An 18,926-nucleotide genomic window follows, 5' to 3' on the forward strand; every position below is an offset into this window, starting at 1 on the left:
CTTTTATATGGAAATAGTCGCTGTACTCACTATTGCTATCACAATCACACTAAATATTTTAGAGAACAATTCCGAGTTTCTCCCTTTTGAGCGATTGAATGTGTGTACTGGAGCAAACAAAAACTGGACTGGATGAATGGAATGGATTAACAAACAAACTTCCAATCATATTAGTTTTCTGAATGGATGGGGGTGCTCTGTTCCGGCCCACTGTCACACCGGGCGCAATCCACTCGATGAGTGAAAGCAATCACTGTAGGCTATACGACTGCAGTCAGTGTACAAATGTTTCCAATAAACATGGAGGGACATCACATAAATAATCACATATTAAGCTGGCTGAAGCCCCCTTATTAAAAACGAACTGACATGCAATAATGGAAGTTTTAGCTACATAGCTAGCTATCTTTCTTTTTATTTGTATTTGATCCTGGCAAGTTGTCACATAATTGTATAATGTAATATAATACTACACTATAATATAATTGAATATAATATAATAATTTGGCAGATTTTCATTGTAATAATTGGCCCTTACAGAGTAACATCATGCTCTGCTGTTCGGTAGTGTTGTCACAAATGGTCTGTTTTCACAAACTGCATCTTTTCCCTGAGATTTCCAATAATATTTTTAATAGAAATATTATTTATTAATAGCATTAAGAATTATAATATTATTCTAAAAAAATATATATATTTTGATTCTTAATATTATAAAGAGAGACAAAGCCCGGGTCTCGTTGACTGCGCAGGTTTGTTTTCTTCCTAATAATTTCTGTATTTAAGTTCACTTGTCTTTGTGGTTTTTGCAAGATAAAGGTCGTGCTTAATTTGAAGATCATTATGTTGTGACATGATCGATATCAGGGCTCAGCACAATTCGATAGCAAATGCTCATCAACTTCATTTAGCTCTCCCTATGGTGTCGCGTGACGCACCAATCAGCGCGCGCTCTCGCGGAGCGCGAGTCAGTCAGAAACACACAGGACAGAGAGCCCGAGGTGACTTAAGATATTGCACGGTTTTGTCATGATTTAAGAAAGATAAAGTCGTATTTCACCCATGAGATTTATTCCAGTGACTTTGGGAAATACGCTTTCGTTTAAAAGTTCGTGGTTATTTTTTCTTGCTCCCGATCTTTTTGTGATGGATCCGGTTCAAGGTCTTTTTCGTGCACAGTGAGCGTTCAATGCAGCACACGGACCATCATCGCGCTTTATGGACTTGACTGTTAATGATGTCTATGAGTTTCATGTCTGATACGCTAAATAGTTCAGATCCTTCAAAATCAGCATTTTTAGAGTTCGGCCACGGACTTCCAACCAACCAGCAGCATTTATCCGGATTCTCGCACAATATTTACCCAGTACATGGACTGCACTCAGCCGGACACCTCCAGCACGATGGTCCCTACTCCACCGCTTCCCATTACAGCCGGCCGCTGGGATACGCCTACCCCGGGCCGGTGAGCGCGCCTGCTCCGGGGGCTTACGTGCCTTACCAACCAAACAACCACAGCAGTTCTTTAGCTCACACGAGGGCTCAGGACACGAGTGAGTATCCTCTTAAAACCGTCCAAATGTGAGGTTTTGACGCCACGAGTTTCTTGAAAGATACATGCTTATGTCTTGGCATTCATAATCAAGTTCACAACAGCTTTTGCTAATGCACATATTTATAATACATGTGCATTAGCAAAAGCTGTTGTGAACTTGATTATACATGCCAAGGCAGACGCATGTATCTTATATATATATATATATATATATATATATATATATATATATATATATATATATATATATATATATATATATATATATATTTATACAAAATGCAATGCATAGGCTACTTACACTTTATGCATGAATCATTATTAGATTAATATCTGATATGATGCCTAATAAAAAAAAAATCTGCATTTGTACCAGTAGCTAATATAATGCAGCGTGTATTTTTTAAATAAATACCAGATTTACAAAAAAAAAAAAAAAGAAAAGGCACACATGGTCTAATTAATTTTAAAGACCAAGGTAAATCAGTTACAAATGGTAAACACAAGCGTCTGAGTAGCCTATTGCACACAAGGTTCTGACCTTTTATTTTAACGACTTTAATTCAAAAACAGTTTTCCTTTTTTTAGGCTTATTTATTGGAGGCTTTACAAGTGTTTTTAAGCTTGGTAAAAAAAAATCCTGGTAGGCCTAGAACTTGGTTAAAAAATATATATATATATATAAAAAAAAAACGAAAAATACACACCATTTCGTAGTTTAGGTATCAGTCTGCATTGTGTAAATTCTTAAAAATAATTTTGACTACTCTTGCAAATTAATGCACTCATCATGTGTTCATGATCCAATATCTCCCATTAATCGACGATAGCCTAAAAATTGCACATTGTTCACATTTCGGTAGCTTATAACATTAGAGCAATAGGCCTACATACAAACTTTGTAGACTAAATCTAAAGTAAATCCATTGTTAAAATATAAGTTATGTTATACATGCATCCATATGAATATATAGGCCTAAATAATATTTTGTGTATGCACCGAAGCGCTGTCGAAATCGATGCCAATTTTGTTATAGCCTACTATAAGCGAAGAAGCCTCTTTTTTCTCAATATTAATATGATTGATGCAGTTGTAATTCTTCCAAAGATAACGATGCCATGGCTTGTTTGTTTTGCTCTTAGATTCAAGTTCAGGCTCGGTAGGCCTGTAAACTTGACCGTAAAGCGAGTTTAATTATGGTTTGCCGATCTTAAAAATGATGACCCATTAATGTTCCCTTTAAAACACCTGATAAATCTCCTGAATGGCTATCGTAAATCAAAAGACAGTAACAGCCATTTACTGTGACATAATTTACGATTTTTCTCAAGGTTAAGCAGGGTTAACCTGCTTGTTTGAAGAATTGTGAGCATTTAGCCTACTGTGTCATAATGCTGTCGTTTTATTTCGTCTGCATGCCTGAAGACCACGAAAAGCCAGCGGTCATTGAGAATGGTGAAATTCGCCTCAATGGCAAGGGGAAGAAGATCCGCAAACCGCGAACCATTTACTCCAGTGTTCAGCTGCAGGCGCTCCACCAACGCTTCCAGCAAACCCAGTACCTCGCGCTGCCTGAACGCGCAGATTTAGCCGCCAAACTGGGACTCACACAAACACAGGTATACATGTCTGGCATCCTCACTTCTGTTTGAGACAATAGAACTGCAACGTGTTCTTCTTGATTCGGGATTAGGCCTATAGGCTATAGTTAATTGCAGATTTTCTGTTGAGGAGAGCAGATGGGGAACGATGTTATGGGTTACATTATGAGATGTGGATTAGTCTATATATAATATGATCTGTTGGCGCACCTCATTAAGATGGCGTCGGTTTTATGGAATTTGTCATATGGGCGCCGCTCGTGCACCATGGGAAAACAATTCATTTCGGACAAAGAAATGTGAATTTTAGATGTTGGTTGGTAGAGTTGCTCCAAAAATAGGCTATTTGGACGCTTAAGCCTCACTGGAAATATAGGAATACCATTGCATTAGAAGCAAAATTTGAAAGAAATATAGCACTAACCCTTCAAAAATTAAATTGAAACTCCTACTGTAGAGGACACCATGACTTACAGCAATGTTTATCAGGCATTTTGAGAGACTCAACAACTGAATAGGGAAAGAAATGATGTATCAATATTTCTATGAAATATTAGATATTATTATGAAGATGATGCCAATTATTACTCATTCATTTTTTCATACATGTTTTCCCAGGAAGACATTGATGTGCAAATAAAAAAAATATATAGACAGTGTAAATATACATTGTATTGACTATCCATGTATGGCCATTTTACACATATTGCATAAAGTAAAAAATAGTATATCAATACCATAGTTGAGGATCATCTTTACAAAGTTTGGTTGAAACCAAAAAATTGATTGGTGAATGCAAAAAGAAATCCCATTATTTTATTTTTTAATCAAACGAGTCCAAGGTGTCCACTACACAGCATAATATTTGAAAAACATATCTAATGAATATGTAATGACATGAAAAAATACTAAATTCAAAAAAAGAAAAGAGTTTCAGGAGGATATAGTCCATGTTATTAATGTGATGGACTAGGCTTGTTTATGGGAACTTCATGGGAATCCACTGAAAACACCAGTTATTAAGTCTTTTTGAAAGTGTTTCTTCTGTGATAAAGGTCTAGTGTAATTTAACTGCAAATGCCTGTTCGTTTTATATCTTTTAATGCAATGATATTCATTGTTTTTTAAGTGCTTTTCGGGGCAACTTTAAATCTATGTGAGATGAGGCTTTAACCCAGTATCATACTGGATGAACATTCAGATGAGACCATGATGACGAGTCAGTCCATACTGGTTTCTGAGCATGTATTTACTTTGCGTCATGTATACGTAAGTAGGCTGATTAGTTTCTCTTTTGTTAAAGCTAAGTGAGGATTTCGTTTAATCCAACCGTTACTTTCATTTTTTTAGTTAGCGCGCTAGCTTTTGTGTTCTTAGTCTTTGCAGTATGGGAGAATATTTTCCCCAGTGCTTAAACTGTTATCCCAAGCATATTTATTCTTGATTGCTTAAGCCTTACGCTTAATAATACATATCCAACTGTTCATGAACGAGTGATGGATTTAACATAATACAGTAATTTCGGGGGCCAGTGGAGATAAATGAGCCTGAAATTTGTGCTGATGTTTTTTAGGAATGGATTTTTCACTATGCAAAAACCCATTTTCGATATTTATTTTTATTTACCTATGCAGTATCTTTTGTACATATATACATTCCCTTTGGGATTGATTAATAAGTCATCTATGTCTATACTTGTTATGTTGATGTCACACCCATTAATGAGTTCCTGTAGGGTGGTGTTATGGACATTGATTTATTTTTATAAATCCCTCCTGCTGACACGCACGTATTAATGCATGCATCAGTGTCTGTGTGTGTGGAGGAAAATGGAAACCTAACATAAGCCTGGGTGCAGCCATATTGCCCATGGCGTACACAGTGTAAGCCTTCCCATTATGCTTGCTCTGTTTTTCATTCACTGCTTTCCTTCTTCGTTTCTTTCCCTCTTCATCTGCGTTCCACACTCGCCGCCCTGAGTGTGACAGGTTGCTCCTCATTTTTGGCCATGGAGAATGAGTTCAGTCTGTCCCACAGCTATAAGGGCTTTCCAGTCTGATTACGCCTCGGTTTCCATCAAAGTGTTCCTGTCATCAGCCGAAGAACGCCTCTCACGTCCACCTCAGACTGTGCTCGTCTTAAATATGCATTGCTTGCGAATCAAACCTACTTTTTGGGAATACTGATATGTATTGGTGGCAACAATCTGAAATCCAGAGCACAGCTGCCAGTTTCCACTTGATCCATAAATGTGATTGAAAGCACATAAACAAGTGCCACACAAGCATATGCTTTTGGCTTTTCCAAGTCCCTCCTTACACATATAACATAGGTCTGGAATCCATCACTTCACTATAAAAGCTGTTTGGCAAACCGGTCTTTGGAAATAAAAAAGAAAATCCTTTTTGCATGTGTTTATTAAATCTGTTGACAGCCAAACTAATAACATTGTGTAAAAAGCCATTGCGTAGATTTTGATTGTCTGAGGTTATGGAAACTGCGTTAGGTGGGCTCTCTGAGTCAGCCTTAAAGCGTGGCTGGGGTTTTTCGTGCGGGCGTTCGGCTGAATTCTTCCCAAAGCACAGTTTTGGGTCTCGCTCTGCGAGGTGTTTCTAAATTGAGTACACATTCTGGCAAGGGAACCATAAACTCCTACATCATTAAGGACACGTCTCAAATATTTGTGCACTAATGTATTTGCAGTGAAATGAAGTTAAAGCTATAAGTTATTTTATAATGCGAATTATGCAATTATGCAATGGCCTTAAGGGGGGTCGGGGGGGGGGGGGGGGTTTGGGCTGGTCTACATACACTGCCGTTCAAAAGTTTGGGATCGGTAAGATTTTTAATGTTTTTTAAAAAAGTATCTTATGCTCACCAAGGCTGTATTTGTTTGATTAAAATTACAAAAGAAAACAGTAATATTGTAAAAATATTACAATTTAAATGTTTTCTATTTGAATATATTTTAAATAAGTAATTTATTCCTGTGATCAAAGCTGAATTTTCAGCATCATTACTCCAGTCTTCAGTGTCACATGATCCTTCAGAAATCACTCTAATAGTTTGCAGCTCAAGAAACGTTTATTATCATTATCAATGTTGAAAACAGTTGTGGACCATTTTTTTTCACCATTAGAAAGTTCAAAAGAACAACATTTATCTGAGATAGAAAGGTTTTGTAACATAAAATAAATAAATACTTTTATTCAGCAAGGATGCATTAAATTGATCAAAAGTTACAGTAAAGACATGTATAATGTTACAAAAGATTGTATTTCAAATAAATGAAATATAACTATATTCATCAAAGAATCCTGAAAGAAAAAAATTGTCCACAACTGTTTTCAACATTGATAATAATAATGTTTTACTGTCTTTTTGCAAGCATCAATTTAGCATATTAGAATGATTTCTGAAGGATGATGCTGAAAATTCAGCTCTGATCATAGGAATAAATTATATTTTAAAATATATTCAATTGGAAAACAGTTATTTTAAATTGTCATAATATTTAACAATATTTTTTTTTTTGTATTTTTAATTTACTTTCAAAAACATAAAAAATCTCACCGATCCAAAACTTTTGAACGGCAGTATAAATATATATATATATATATATATATATATATACACACCTATAGTAGAATTAACGCAACTTTCACGCACAATTGACTAACAGATAAACTGTGTGCTCCTATTTCAGTGTTGTTTAGTTGAGGATATTTTCAGCAAGCAGGTTTTAATATGCAAATGAGGCCTTAACTAATTATATGTACATTTCCAGAACAGAAAAATTGGATAAAGCCAGGTTCAAAATTTGTTTTCTTGTTTCATTTTGTTGACTTTACTGTCTAAAGCAAGAAAAGAAAAACCTTGAGAATATAGATATAAATAAAACTGTGAAGTTTGGTGTATGAAAGTGCTTAGTGGAGATTTCTGAAACTGCCTTTGCATTGAAATTGAAATCTTCAGACGCAAATAGATAAAGTGTTATAAATTAAACACTTAAATGTGTATTTTGGATGTTTTTTTTTTTCCACTATTCTGAAAGAAGACAAGTTATGGTTGCAAACTAGCCCAAAATCTTCAATCTGAGCAGTGCATGATGGTTTTGCCTGTAATGTTAAATATCGGTTAATACTAAATGAATTCTTTTATCGAAATCTCCCAACCAAGCTCTCTGGAAGTCATTTCATTTCAACTCTATTTAAATGCATTTTTACGCTGTGATTGTTGTTGTCAGACACATGCTTCACTGCCTGCATAAAAATGGCAGGGCGGAACAATCGCTGAGCACGCGTGTAATGAAACACAGCGATGTCACTGAGTCCATGTCTGCAAAGACTGTTCAAGCGTGTCAAGATCATAATGATAGAATAGACCACAGATGCCTGTGTGGCGTGGCCTCAGTTGTTGCATCATCTGACATGTATTTTAATGTTCATTTTTGTTCTATTCTGTGTTCTGAAGGTAAAAATATGGTTTCAAAACAAGCGCTCCAAATATAAGAAGATAATGAAGCATGGGCCCGGTGGACCTGAAGGGGAGATGCTCCACACCACGTCCTCGTCCTCTCCCTGCTCTCCGGGTCTGTCTCAGCTCTGGGAGGTCTCCATGGCCAACAAAGTGCCATCCATGCACCCAAGCAGCTACATGAACAATTATGGCCACTGGTATCCCTCACACCACCAGGATCCTCTGGCCAGACCTCAGATGATGTGATTGACACCTCAGGTGTGGACAAACCTGTGAAGGTGCTTTCCTTCGCGACTGCATCATGTGTTTTATTGCTTGGTGTGTTTGAAAGGACTGTGTTTTACTCTCTATGCAAGCAGATGACCCTGAACACACATATTCAGTATATAGCTTTTCAACTTTTTTTTCCGTTCTTTTACAATGTGCTTGAAATAAAGGATTTATGAAAGGATGGATGTGCTGCTATGTTATGAATGATTTACAGACATTTTCGGAATGTTGATGTTTAAATTTCGATGTCACCATGGAGGTAATAACTTTTGTTCTTATATTCAAAACGGGCCTGGTAGGCTACTATATTGTATGCCATAGCTTATTTAAAAAAATATATTTGAAAGAAGTATTTATATCATTATTATTAATAACAGTAATCATAAAAATAAAGTAAAATAAATGTATTAGGTTACATTATGTATTTTAAATATTAGCGTTTTGGAATAAATTGCCCAAAATTATGATCGAAATGATGCTTGAGATCGAATGAAACAACTGCATAATTTACATCACGACATCACTTGTAAATTCACAGATTTATGTGTTCATGTTCTATAGATTTAGCATTTTCTCGTTGTCCAGCTGTGGGCAGACAGGTTGAGATTTATGAATTATTTATGATCAAGGCAATGACTGTAAGGTGAGCTGTTTTATTCGGCTCGGACCAGTTTTTTTATGTCACCTGAAACGCATGTTATTTTCTTGGTTCTGTTCTGTACGCTTATTATTTTACTTGAAATATGAATGGTCTCGTAGGCCTGTTTTTTGGAAATCTCTGATACAATGTCTGTACGTTAAAAGTTGCATCCGTAAGAGAAATATTTCAGGTAAATAGGTCCGATTTAAATTGATTTATTTTATTAATATTGCTACAGAGTTTTATTTTAAATAAAATGCATGCCTTTTTGCATAAATAAATTGTGCACCATGCGTGCTAAATGATCGAGCTAACAACAGAAAGATGAATAGTGAATAGGCCTACCAGTTTAGATGTCCGTGTTTCCGTTGTAATAGACCATATTCTTTAGTCAGAATCATGGAAATAAAATTTGGTCCATGTGGTGATAAATACGCCATCTTTTGTTTTGGCTATAGTTATCGAATTTTAAGTGCAAGATGTTTCGCATCAAATCAGCAAACCTCTGCTTTTCCACATCTTATATGTTCCTCCTTTCTTTATAATGTAATGTTAAAATAATGCAATGTACTGATTGAGTGGATGTCAGCATGATAAATCACTACAACATTCAATCACGTGCAGGATGGAAATGAGATAGGCTACTTATATGGACATTTCAGTACTTAAACTAAACACAGTGAACAAGATGTTTGAGTTCAATTAAAACAGCCCACGTTACGTTGATGTTCATTTGATGTGATTCACAATGATTCATTGCGTGCTCGTTTCGTATCGTTGTATTTTGGCACAGAAAAACGCAACGCGACTTTAGGCTACAGGATAGGCTAATGCTAAGTCTAACTACAGGTTGTTATGCCTTCAAAAAACTACAGTCCATCAATATTACAAGCAATATACTACCAGGAGACACCTATATCAATGTGTTATTGTGGAACACGTTGTTGTTGTAAGTCTAAATACAGGTTTTCAGGCCAAAGCTCGATTAAAAGCAAATTACGATAATTTGTTAGCGTAGCGATTATTAAACCGGGTTGTGTTTTTCTCTGATCCACTGTAATAAGATGCCCACCTGGAGGAATGCGGGTCCACTTGACCTGACTTTGACCCAGCTCACTCAACAGGGTCTTGTCTAAACAGCCTTGTTTAAACAGGCATATTACAAAGCATCTCTGTCATTTCAAGCTCTTTAGACACAGTTCAGCATGCTGTGTGGCTCTTTCAGCATGAAATAAATCTGTTTTTAACTGCAATACTGTCAATTAATTTGCTTAGTGGATTTTTTTATTATATGAAGTATTATAATATAAAATAATGCCTGCCACATGCAAATAACAGAAGTTTGAAATAAACAATAAATAAACCTTTTTCCTGCATGAAACCCTTAATATCAAGTACAATAACAGGCCTGCACATTTATGAGCTTCTGCAACATCTGTGGGAGATTTCCATGCGACGTGTCCCACAGTCTGTTATTTCCTAAACCGTGCTCATCTCAGCCAAACAAGACATCCTAGCGCAGTCACTTACCTCCTCTCTCTCGACAGGTAGCAAACCACACTGAAAACTTCCGTACGTGGAAACCATCTCTCTGCAATTAATGTTCCAAAAGTATGGAATGATTTTAACATGCCCCTCTTTATATACTCCCATCCCTGAGTTTGATTTGTGGAGTTTATGCTGCTCCGTTCAGATGACAGTCATGGGAAGAGAAGACAAGTGTTTTTGAAAGTAGCTAGCTCTCTCACAAGGGAAATTATGGGCAATTTTACATCTCGAGATTAGAATAATGGGTGCTCAAGTCGGACGAGCAGAGAAAAGGGGCTTTCAAACAGGGCAATTACGTGGGAAGCTGATTTGGGAGAGCACTAAAGGGTGATGGGAGTAAAAGGGGATGAGATGGACTGATAGAAGTTTAAGAGATGTCCAGCACTCGGAGGTGCCTGATGAGTTTTAATATAGTGTGGCGCATCGAAACGCATCTAATTCCGAATGGATTCAGAGGCCCGGAGGAGATTTGAAGGACAAGGATGAAAGCGGTTCCCGAAATCGTCCCCGGTTTCCGGGGTGAGAGAGAGTTCAGTGGTTCACAGCTGTCAAGAAAACCTCTCTCATTTGATGGTATTTACATTCGGAGCAGAATGATGCTGCTGAGTGACGCCTGCGGACTCGGGCTTTGAGCGGGTGTCAGGCAGCTGCCCTCTGTCTTTACATGGCAACATATGCGTGTCCCAACCGCAGCTGACCTCCTGTTCAACCACCCCAGAGGCCTCCGGTGCCATTTTTTGGATACGGTTTCTCGTCAAACACGTAAAGATTGGCCCTGTCTATCTTTATTTAGGTGTTGCGGTGCATTGAATCTTAGTATCGTGTTCAAGTTCAACAGTTCAGGCACGGACGGAGCGCACAGGGCCGTCGAGGTGACCATGTCAGCCCACACACCCAGCTTTCGGGTTTCTCCGAGTGAGCGATGCGTCCCAAGACGGCGCCATCTAGATCATAGCCTGTAATTGAAGGGCCACACACCACGAACAAGCCCAACGGAAAACAGATATGTTACATACGGCCCAACTTCAACTGCAAATATTGTATCAAACAGATAGCAGCCGTTTCTTTATGGACCCTATGGCATAACTACCTCAGATGAAAGTGGTAAACACATAAGAGGGGATAAAATGTCTTAGGGTTTGAGCTATGGCCATTGTACACAGATGACGGGATTATCATGTTTTAAAGGGAACTAAGTGGCCTGACAGGTTTTAGGTGTGAATATGACTCTTTCTTCTCTAAGAGTAACCCAATCGCATGCAACATTGAGGCGGGTATTATAAGATCTACATGACTAATTCCACAGCTATGAAATGCCCAGAAATGACTCACAGTTAACCAACCAACCATATTAATTAACTATCATGACATTAATTTATCTAACTGTTTTTTGTTTTGTTTTTGTTCTGTCAGCATCCACATCTATGCTTTGAATTTCATAGAAGTATTTCTGGAGGCAAGATTTGCAGCACAGATGGACTGTTTCTGCTTCTTATTCTAAAGCTACAACTGTTGCTGTTAAACTGAGTGGAAATTTCTACGTGAAACATTTCGTACTGGAGTTATTTTAGTAACCATTTGGCTTAAGTTTTTTCAAATATTTGGCCAATATTTTGCCCTAAAGCAATACCATTTGCCATGATGTCCCATGTGAGTGGCCACAAATTATCCATTTACATATTCAAATTCCCTGGAGAATGGTTTGGAGAATGGAGAATGTTTAATAACCAACCATAAACACGATTTAAAAAAAAAAAAGATAGGCCTTCCACAAAAACAGATTATAGAAGATCCCATTGATCAATCAATTAATATCAGGGAATAGGCCTATTTCAATATTGAATGTTGGTCTGTTTGGGTCTCCAATGGGTCTTTAGCATTAGTGGTTAGACGTATTTGTGCATGAAACGAAACCAGATTATTTAATGGTTTCTTAAATGATGGTTTTGCGTGCTTTCCATTTCCGCCTAAAACCAGAGGGCGTATCGCACGACTTACAACGTGAGTAAAGTATGTTCTCTGTTCTCGGCACAGTCATGAAACAATACGCCGAGATTATTAAGAATTCTTTCATCACATATTTAGGAGACCGTTCCTTTTACCAGCCTAGAAAAAGAACACGGTGTTCAGACAACACCTAAGAATTACAATTTGTTTGAAGTTTTCTGTCAGTTTTTAATTATAATGAATTGACATTAATGATTAAAACAGAAGCCGCAAGGACACAAATTGTCAGCGACTTAAAAAGCACAATGAATGACAAATGAATTATGTTTCCCGTGAAATTAATTATGCGCATAAGTAATACAGGAAAGTTGTCTTTATAGTTTCGATCTTCGAACTTTTAGTCAAATTGTAACACTTTATAATATCTTTAAAACATTAGCAAACATTATTGAATTATGGTTAACAGTTCATTCATGTATAGGCTATATTACAATAGCATAGAATTGTCTTACAACCTTCATTTATACACCTCATTTATAGGCATAAATTAATTTAGCTAGGCCTGCATGCATGAACAGATTTTATTTGGTCATGTTTGTTTTGAATTTAAGTTACTATAAAGTGTTACACAAAACTGTTAGTTATGAGTTCATTTTAAAGCGCACAAAAGGGCCATTGTTGATTTCTACGTTGTAATTGTATTATTAGGCTACATCTGATTTTTTGACACGCGAAAAGTAGGCTATTTCTATCAAATCCGTATGACGGATAATATAATTTTTTTCACACCTAATTTCTCCTTGGTGTTTTGGCAACTGGACGATTTCTGTCCAATTTCCTTGAATAAACATCAACAACACATGTTTTCAGTAGGACTTAAAGGAATTAAATTCTTCCAGAAAACATCTGATGCTGGTAAACTCCAGACCACCAGAAACACGTCACCAACCTATGACAGACTGACCTGAGACCTCGCGAACCTCACATTTTAATTAAAGTTGTTGTCAGAGGCATCATATGCCCATAGAACCCTATGGGACACGTGCCCCCTCAGTTTTTTTAGCCAAATGGATTTTAAATGCTGCTTCCAAAGACAAAAAAAAAAAAAACTTAATATGCTTACATTGATACGATCACATAATGAATTCACCTCAGAGCGGCACGACATCAACAGCTAAATTCACGCTTGTCGTTTATCCATATCACAACTGTTCAGTGTTTTCAACCATATAATGTTTAATGGTTATTTTATGTTTCTGATATTTAAATACACATTGTAGCCTACTAGCAAAAAATAAACACTGATGATGTTTATGGAAGCGGCAATAGCCTAATAAACCTTAGGCCTAAATATAATTTGTCTTTATTGAAATCACATAGCTACACAGGTTATTTAATTATAAAGTTTAATCTGTTCTTTTCCCAGTTCACCTGAAACCTTACTTTCATGTCTTTCGAGATAAGTGGATGAATTTAGGCCTACGTGTTGTAAATATGAAAACTCTGATTCTGAAGAGGCGCCCATCGCCTGTTACATCTAACATATTATAAAGTTGTTTAAACGGCAATAGCTCATATCCTATACATTTTCTACTCAGGAGGTAAATGCGTAAAATAAACTATAAAATATGGACGCATGCTATTGCTTTGGGGGTGAATCTTTGAGTAGATCAAATTCCTAAAATAGGCTATTAAAGTAGCCATATTCAAAAAAAAAAAAAAAAAAATCAATTAGGTTTGAATACATGAACTGCGAATCTGGCTTATATTTATAGGCTAATTATATAATTATATAGGCTAGCACACAAACACACAAACACCTCATCTCAGCACTTTTGATGAATGGCTACACTATTTTTAATTATTATAATGTCACATTTTGTTCTATAGCCTAACAACTAAATTAGCAAATGTTTCTATTTATTTCCTATAATTGGCTGATGCATCATCATCCTCCACATGCTAAACTTAGGCCTAGCCTATCTAAATATGTTACCATTTAAAAGTAGGCCTAAATGCACATTGGTCTTATCATTGTTCATCTTCCCCCATGTTACCCTATCTGATATCTGCCATTTCTTTTTCCACGTTAATAGGTCTACAAGAAAGTCAAAGGCCTACCGACCGTTGATATGTAGGCCTGAAGACCTTATTCACAGCAGCGCCATCTTTTTTTAACGGGAATGAAAGTGAGACTCTGAGGGATAGTCAGTGCGACGTAGCCTACTGTTATGTGTTTTTGGATTATTCTGCTGACGAAACACGAACATATCTTTCCGAGAATTTCAGTAGACAAACAACAACAACAACAACAACAAAAAACAGACAAAATGAGCTGTGGAAAAACATCCGCCTCGCTAATAGCCTACCTGTCATGATGACGCTGCTCTGAATAAGGTCTATGCCTATTAAAAACCGCGGGAAGGCGGAATCTGGGAGGGAACAGGTTAAAGGCCGCTTTGAAATACCATCGAGCTGTACTCATTTGCATATCTACCTGTAAACCTCATGGGGTTTTTCTAGGCCTACGTCTGATGCCTTTGTTTGCCTTGTCTATTCTTGTTGTGACCGACTATCCCTAAAGCGCAAGGCTTTATTTCAGTAGTCACCCCCTCCTTCGCTGTAGTCTATCTTGTTATCTGCCAACAGAATACTAATAAAATCCAGTGACTCCAACATGTCTGCTCGCCTGTCGCCTCCTACAGCTTCTTTGCACGCAGACCTACCAGGCTTATGCATGCAAACACATCACAATATAACATCTGTCTGACTTAACCCTTTCCTAAGAGCCGGAACAAAGCGATATCACGATATTTGGAAATCATTTGTAAAACAGAATAGATCAAATGTGTGCACAATGGCAGATTTTTTGTAACATATTATCAGGGTAAGCTGTGGCATTAAATGAAAGTAGTAAATGAGTAAATATTTTCAATTCTCATTTATTCAGCTTGACAGAATAACAACAAAACTACTTACAGGAATATAAAAATGGTTCGAGCACCACCGTTCAATCTTTCGAAGTGACACGAATTTAGTGGTTCTGTTTTATTTAAACACATATGTACAGCTTTCAACATTTTGTACAAGTCTATATAACTTATGTCCTGAGTCTCTGACGCGCTCGCCGCACCAGCCCACATTGTGGGTGGCGTGACTGATAACTACTCAATAGGGGTTTAATCATTCTTTAAAACGTGCTTTTTAATATTCATCCATCAGTGAACAAAACATGAAAACAAAGGAAGTCATAAAACATAATAACTTAAAACCACTCTAAACTTCCTTTACATGGTTTAACCTACACCTATGTGCATATGAAATAGTAGGTCTGAGTAGCCGGGACACATTGAAACATCGTTATTATTATTATATACTACTGATATTTCAACACAAAGCATTCATATCAACAGATATGCGTTTAAACAGTCCACAAAATGCCACCACAAGTGTGCCGTTCCCCCAGATACTCGCGGAGCATCTTTCAGCTTATATCTGTGGAGTTTTTCAAAAGTCTTTCAAACTCTTATATGAAACTCTTCCATCAGTGTCTGTTAATACACGGCCCCCACGCTCGGTGCTGATCCTGGGTGGTGCACTGGATGCTGTAAATGTGATCCCTGCTGGTACCAGTGATTGCTGTAATCTTCCATGTAGGGGGGTGTGGAACTGAGGGGTGGCTGGGGGATCTGGCCCCGGTTGACCTGGCTAGTGTGCGCGTTACTGTCCCAAACAGCCGGGGATGGAGGGGAGTTGCAGGCCATGGAGTCGCTGGCGTTCGGGCTGTGATCCAGCGGAACCTCGCCGTTCTTGTAAAGTTTCTTGAACTTGGATCTCCGGTTCTGGAACCAGATTTTGACCTGTTCAAAAAGAGTTTTCGTCAGTTTTCTTTTGGAAATTGTAAACAATATTAACCCGATAAAACGAATCATTTAAATTGAAATGCTTAAAAAAAATTAAGCGAAAAGCGATAGGCTAGGCTAAATAGGGGGTCAGAACCCCCTTATAAAAGTTTGAAGTTCAAACCCCCACAAAGGGATCTTGGCAAATTAAGACCTATAGGTTAATTTATTTCCATACAAAACAACATGGTTACAAGTCAAAGCACGTATTTTGGCATAGGCACACCGAACGGAAGTCGAAGGAGCCATAAGAACAGTTGCTCATGTCCTTTTGATAATTTTAGATATTTTTTATGTATTAGGTAACTACAGATTTACAAATCAATAGCCTAATATTATATGACAAACACTTATATACACTTTAATACAAAGTATTTTGTGACGTTTATCTCGAAAGACTGCGTCCCGAAAAGTTGGCCTATTTTTAGTCTGCATTTAAATCTTTAAAATCCTTTATAAGGCTAAAATTATTTACATTATTATTACATAATTTGCACAGTGACTTTGAGTTAGATTACCAACGTTTAAAATTACAAACTATAACGGATAAAAACAAAGATGTTATTAATATATAATGCTGAAATTATTTTTTTACAGTCTAAAAATTGGCCATATGATTAGCTTTTATAGGTAAGCCGTCAATTTTTAAAAGCCTATAAAAAACTTTCCATAGCGATATATTTTGGTCAAATTACGAAATAATTTTTTTTGGGTTATAAAACATTACAAATACATTTTAAACAATTATTAGCTACTTTATTAATTAGCATGGTAAAAACTAGCAATGACATTTCCACACATATTTTATGACCTGATAAGACTGCTTATCCTTATCTCAGTGTGCTCAGTGTCAGCGATTGAAGTGCAAGAAATCGCTTTAAGCTGTTAACACAATGTCAAGTGTCAGACGAGTAATTATGTTAACAGTATTATAAGTGAATGTGAGCTGCAGTGTTACCTGTGTCTGCGTGAGACCCAGCTGTGCGGCGAGTTCCGCGCGCTCCGGCAGCGCCAGATATTGCGCCTTCTGGAAGCGGCGCTGCAGCGCGGCGAGCTGGTAACTCGAGTAAATGGTGCGCGGCTTGCGGATTTTCTTGGGTTTTCCGTTTACCATCCGAACTTCAGTCTCAGGTTCCTCTTTGACTGGAAAGAAAAAAAAATGACAGACCACGTTATCTCAAAGTAGGATTATTATTTCAGGACCTAAAAGAAAACCGAAAACTGATTGGTTTTAATTTTTGGACTAAAACCAAAACATTCTCGCTAAATCGTTAAACAAGTAGGCCTATGCTTCTTTAAAATTAAATAAGCGACATGAGTAAAATGACACGTATTCCAGCTCTGGTAGGCAGTATCAAACGCACAATTTGAGCACAAACAGACTACAGCCTAGTTAAAACATCTTCAAGGAATGGCTGTATAATGTAATTTAGGCCACCAACAATAAAATATATGATGACATCTATAGCCGGAGCAGCGAGTAATCATGATTAATCGTGTTACAGTCGCAATAAAAATGTCATTGGCTAATTGTTTTACAGCGACCGCAAGTCTGATGTGATAAAGAGGCAACTTTCTACCCTTCTGAAGTAGGCTATATTTTATTTGAACCATGTCAATTCGTTAAATTGTGACTTTAATGGGATAATAATACAGAGTAAAAACAACAAAACAAGTGAATTATTTAATAGCCGATTTCTTTATCCCAAGAGAAACGCGAAGTTGCGTTTCTCGAGCCGCTCTCAAACACAATTTTATAATCTCTAGAAAATTATTATTTAACCCGATATAAAGAAGACAAATCCAGCCAATTTGTAGATGTATAGGCATATAGCCTACCTCTGGCATATTTTCTGAATGTAATATCTCACCCGCGCTATGTGGTGGCGTCTGCAGGTCTCTGCTGTAATGTCCGTATTGTCTGTAAGTATTGCTGTAAGGATACTCTGTCTTGGTGGGGTAAGGTCCGGCTGATGCCCCCATCCCAGACAGATTAAACTGGTGATATGAATTCATCTGTTGAGAGTATGGAGGACTCTGGTAGTATTCGTGATGGCTGCTGTAATAACCCATATCTGTAGCCGAGGACTCTGGAAGAGTCGGAGAGTCCTTAGAAGTCGGATGGCAACTCATAGAGTTCGAAAGATCGGTTGAAATACCGGGTATCTTCCTGTCATATGTCGGTCCACTCATCCTTTAGGGAAAATAAAACAAGGATCGTCCACTTTATTTCCAGGGCAGACTTGAACGAGTCATGCAGACGTTTCGATCAGGACGATGGCTGTAACACAATCCTCAATGAGCAGCTTTCTCTAACTCCCTCGGTTGAAGAACTGAATGGCAGAGATATGAGAAACTCTGAATTATAGGGCACATGGGTGGACGCTTGGCTCCTATTGGCTCCTCGCTTCTGGCTTCTCTCTCTCTCTCTCTCTCTCTCTCTCTCTCTCTCTCTCTCTCTCTCTCTCTCTCTCTCTCTCTCTCTCTCTCTCTCTCTCTCTCTCTCTCTCTCTCTCTCTCTCTCTCTCTCTCTCTCTCTCTCTCTCTCTCTCTCTCTCTCTCTCTCTCTAGCCCTGAGGGCGAAGCAAAGAGTCTTCTCCGCCTCGCGCCCTAACGTCTCCAAATTTCAGCTTTTGGGATTTTAGCTGATAATGAAGTAGGCCTATAGAGCTGTACACTGTAAAAAAAAAAACATGATCAATAAGTTATGACAACATGCGTTTTTTAATTTTCTTTAACTCATCAAAATAAGTTAAGCAATTTTCATTTTTTTAAAATAAATTATACAAGATTAATTTTTTAAGTCATTTTAATGTCATTTAAGTTGAAATGACTTTAACATCCACGTTGCTTGTAGCTACTTACATTTCTTTAGTTTTAGTAAAGTAGGCTATGCATGTTTTCTTGGTGCATTAAAAAACATGCTTCACTACTTTACAATAGGCCTAAATATAGCTTAAACACTTATAAATATAAATAGCCT

The 18,926-nt window shown here is 37.3% G+C and overlaps 2 protein-coding genes across 2 annotated transcripts; one reads left to right on the forward strand and one right to left on the reverse strand.

Annotated features, from left to right (window-relative positions):
* Positions 1-921: 921 nt before the first annotated feature.
* Positions 922-8,014, forward strand: dlx4b (distal-less homeobox 4b). The gene is made up of 3 exons (XM_056245956.1): positions 922-1,553; positions 2,982-3,175; positions 7,631-8,014. The coding sequence occupies exons 1-3, from the start codon at positions 1,235-1,237 to the stop codon at positions 7,880-7,882; spliced, it is 765 nt and encodes a 254-aa protein (XP_056101931.1). The 5' UTR covers positions 922-1,234; the 3' UTR covers positions 7,883-8,014.
* Positions 8,015-14,967: 6,953 nt separating this feature from the next.
* Positions 14,968-18,275, reverse strand: dlx3b (distal-less homeobox 3b). Its single transcript, XM_056245955.1, has 3 exons — positions 17,815-18,275; positions 16,902-17,086; positions 14,968-15,901 (listed from the first exon to the last, which is right to left on the reverse strand). Exons 1-3 carry the CDS (start codon positions 18,134-18,136, stop codon positions 15,596-15,598), a joined length of 813 nt encoding a protein of 270 aa, XP_056101930.1. The 5' UTR covers positions 18,137-18,275; the 3' UTR covers positions 14,968-15,595.
* Between the last annotated feature and the right edge of the window lie 651 nt (positions 18,276-18,926).

The sequence above is a fragment of the Rhinichthys klamathensis genome, unplaced genomic scaffold, assembly GCF_029890125.1.
Source record: "Rhinichthys klamathensis goyatoka isolate OS25496 unplaced genomic scaffold, OSU_Roscu_1.1 h1tg000035l_1, whole genome shotgun sequence".
Lineage (NCBI taxonomy): Eukaryota > Metazoa > Chordata > Actinopteri > Cypriniformes > Leuciscidae > Rhinichthys > Rhinichthys klamathensis.

Excerpts from the sequence above, each read along its gene's own strand:
- dlx4b (XM_056245956.1), top strand. The coding sequence starts at position 1,235 with ATGATGTCTATGAGTTTCATGTCTGATACGCTAAATAGTTCAGATCCT. Across the intron at positions 1,554-2,981 it reads CACGAGGGCTCAGGACACGA|ACCACGAAAAGCCAGCGGTC; the intron begins GTGAGTATCCTC and ends GCATGCCTGAAG. Across the intron at positions 3,176-7,630 it reads TGGGACTCACACAAACACAG|GTAAAAATATGGTTTCAAAA; the intron begins GTATACATGTCT and ends TGTGTTCTGAAG.
- dlx3b (XM_056245955.1), bottom strand. The coding sequence starts at position 18,136 with ATGAGTGGACCGACATATGACAGGAAGATACCCGGTATTTCAACCGAT. Across the intron at positions 17,087-17,814 it reads GACGCCACCACATAGCGCGG|TCAAAGAGGAACCTGAGACT; the intron begins GTGAGATATTAC and ends TTTTCTTTCCAG. Across the intron at positions 15,902-16,901 it reads TGGGTCTCACGCAGACACAG|GTCAAAATCTGGTTCCAGAA; the intron begins GTAACACTGCAG and ends CTTTTTGAACAG.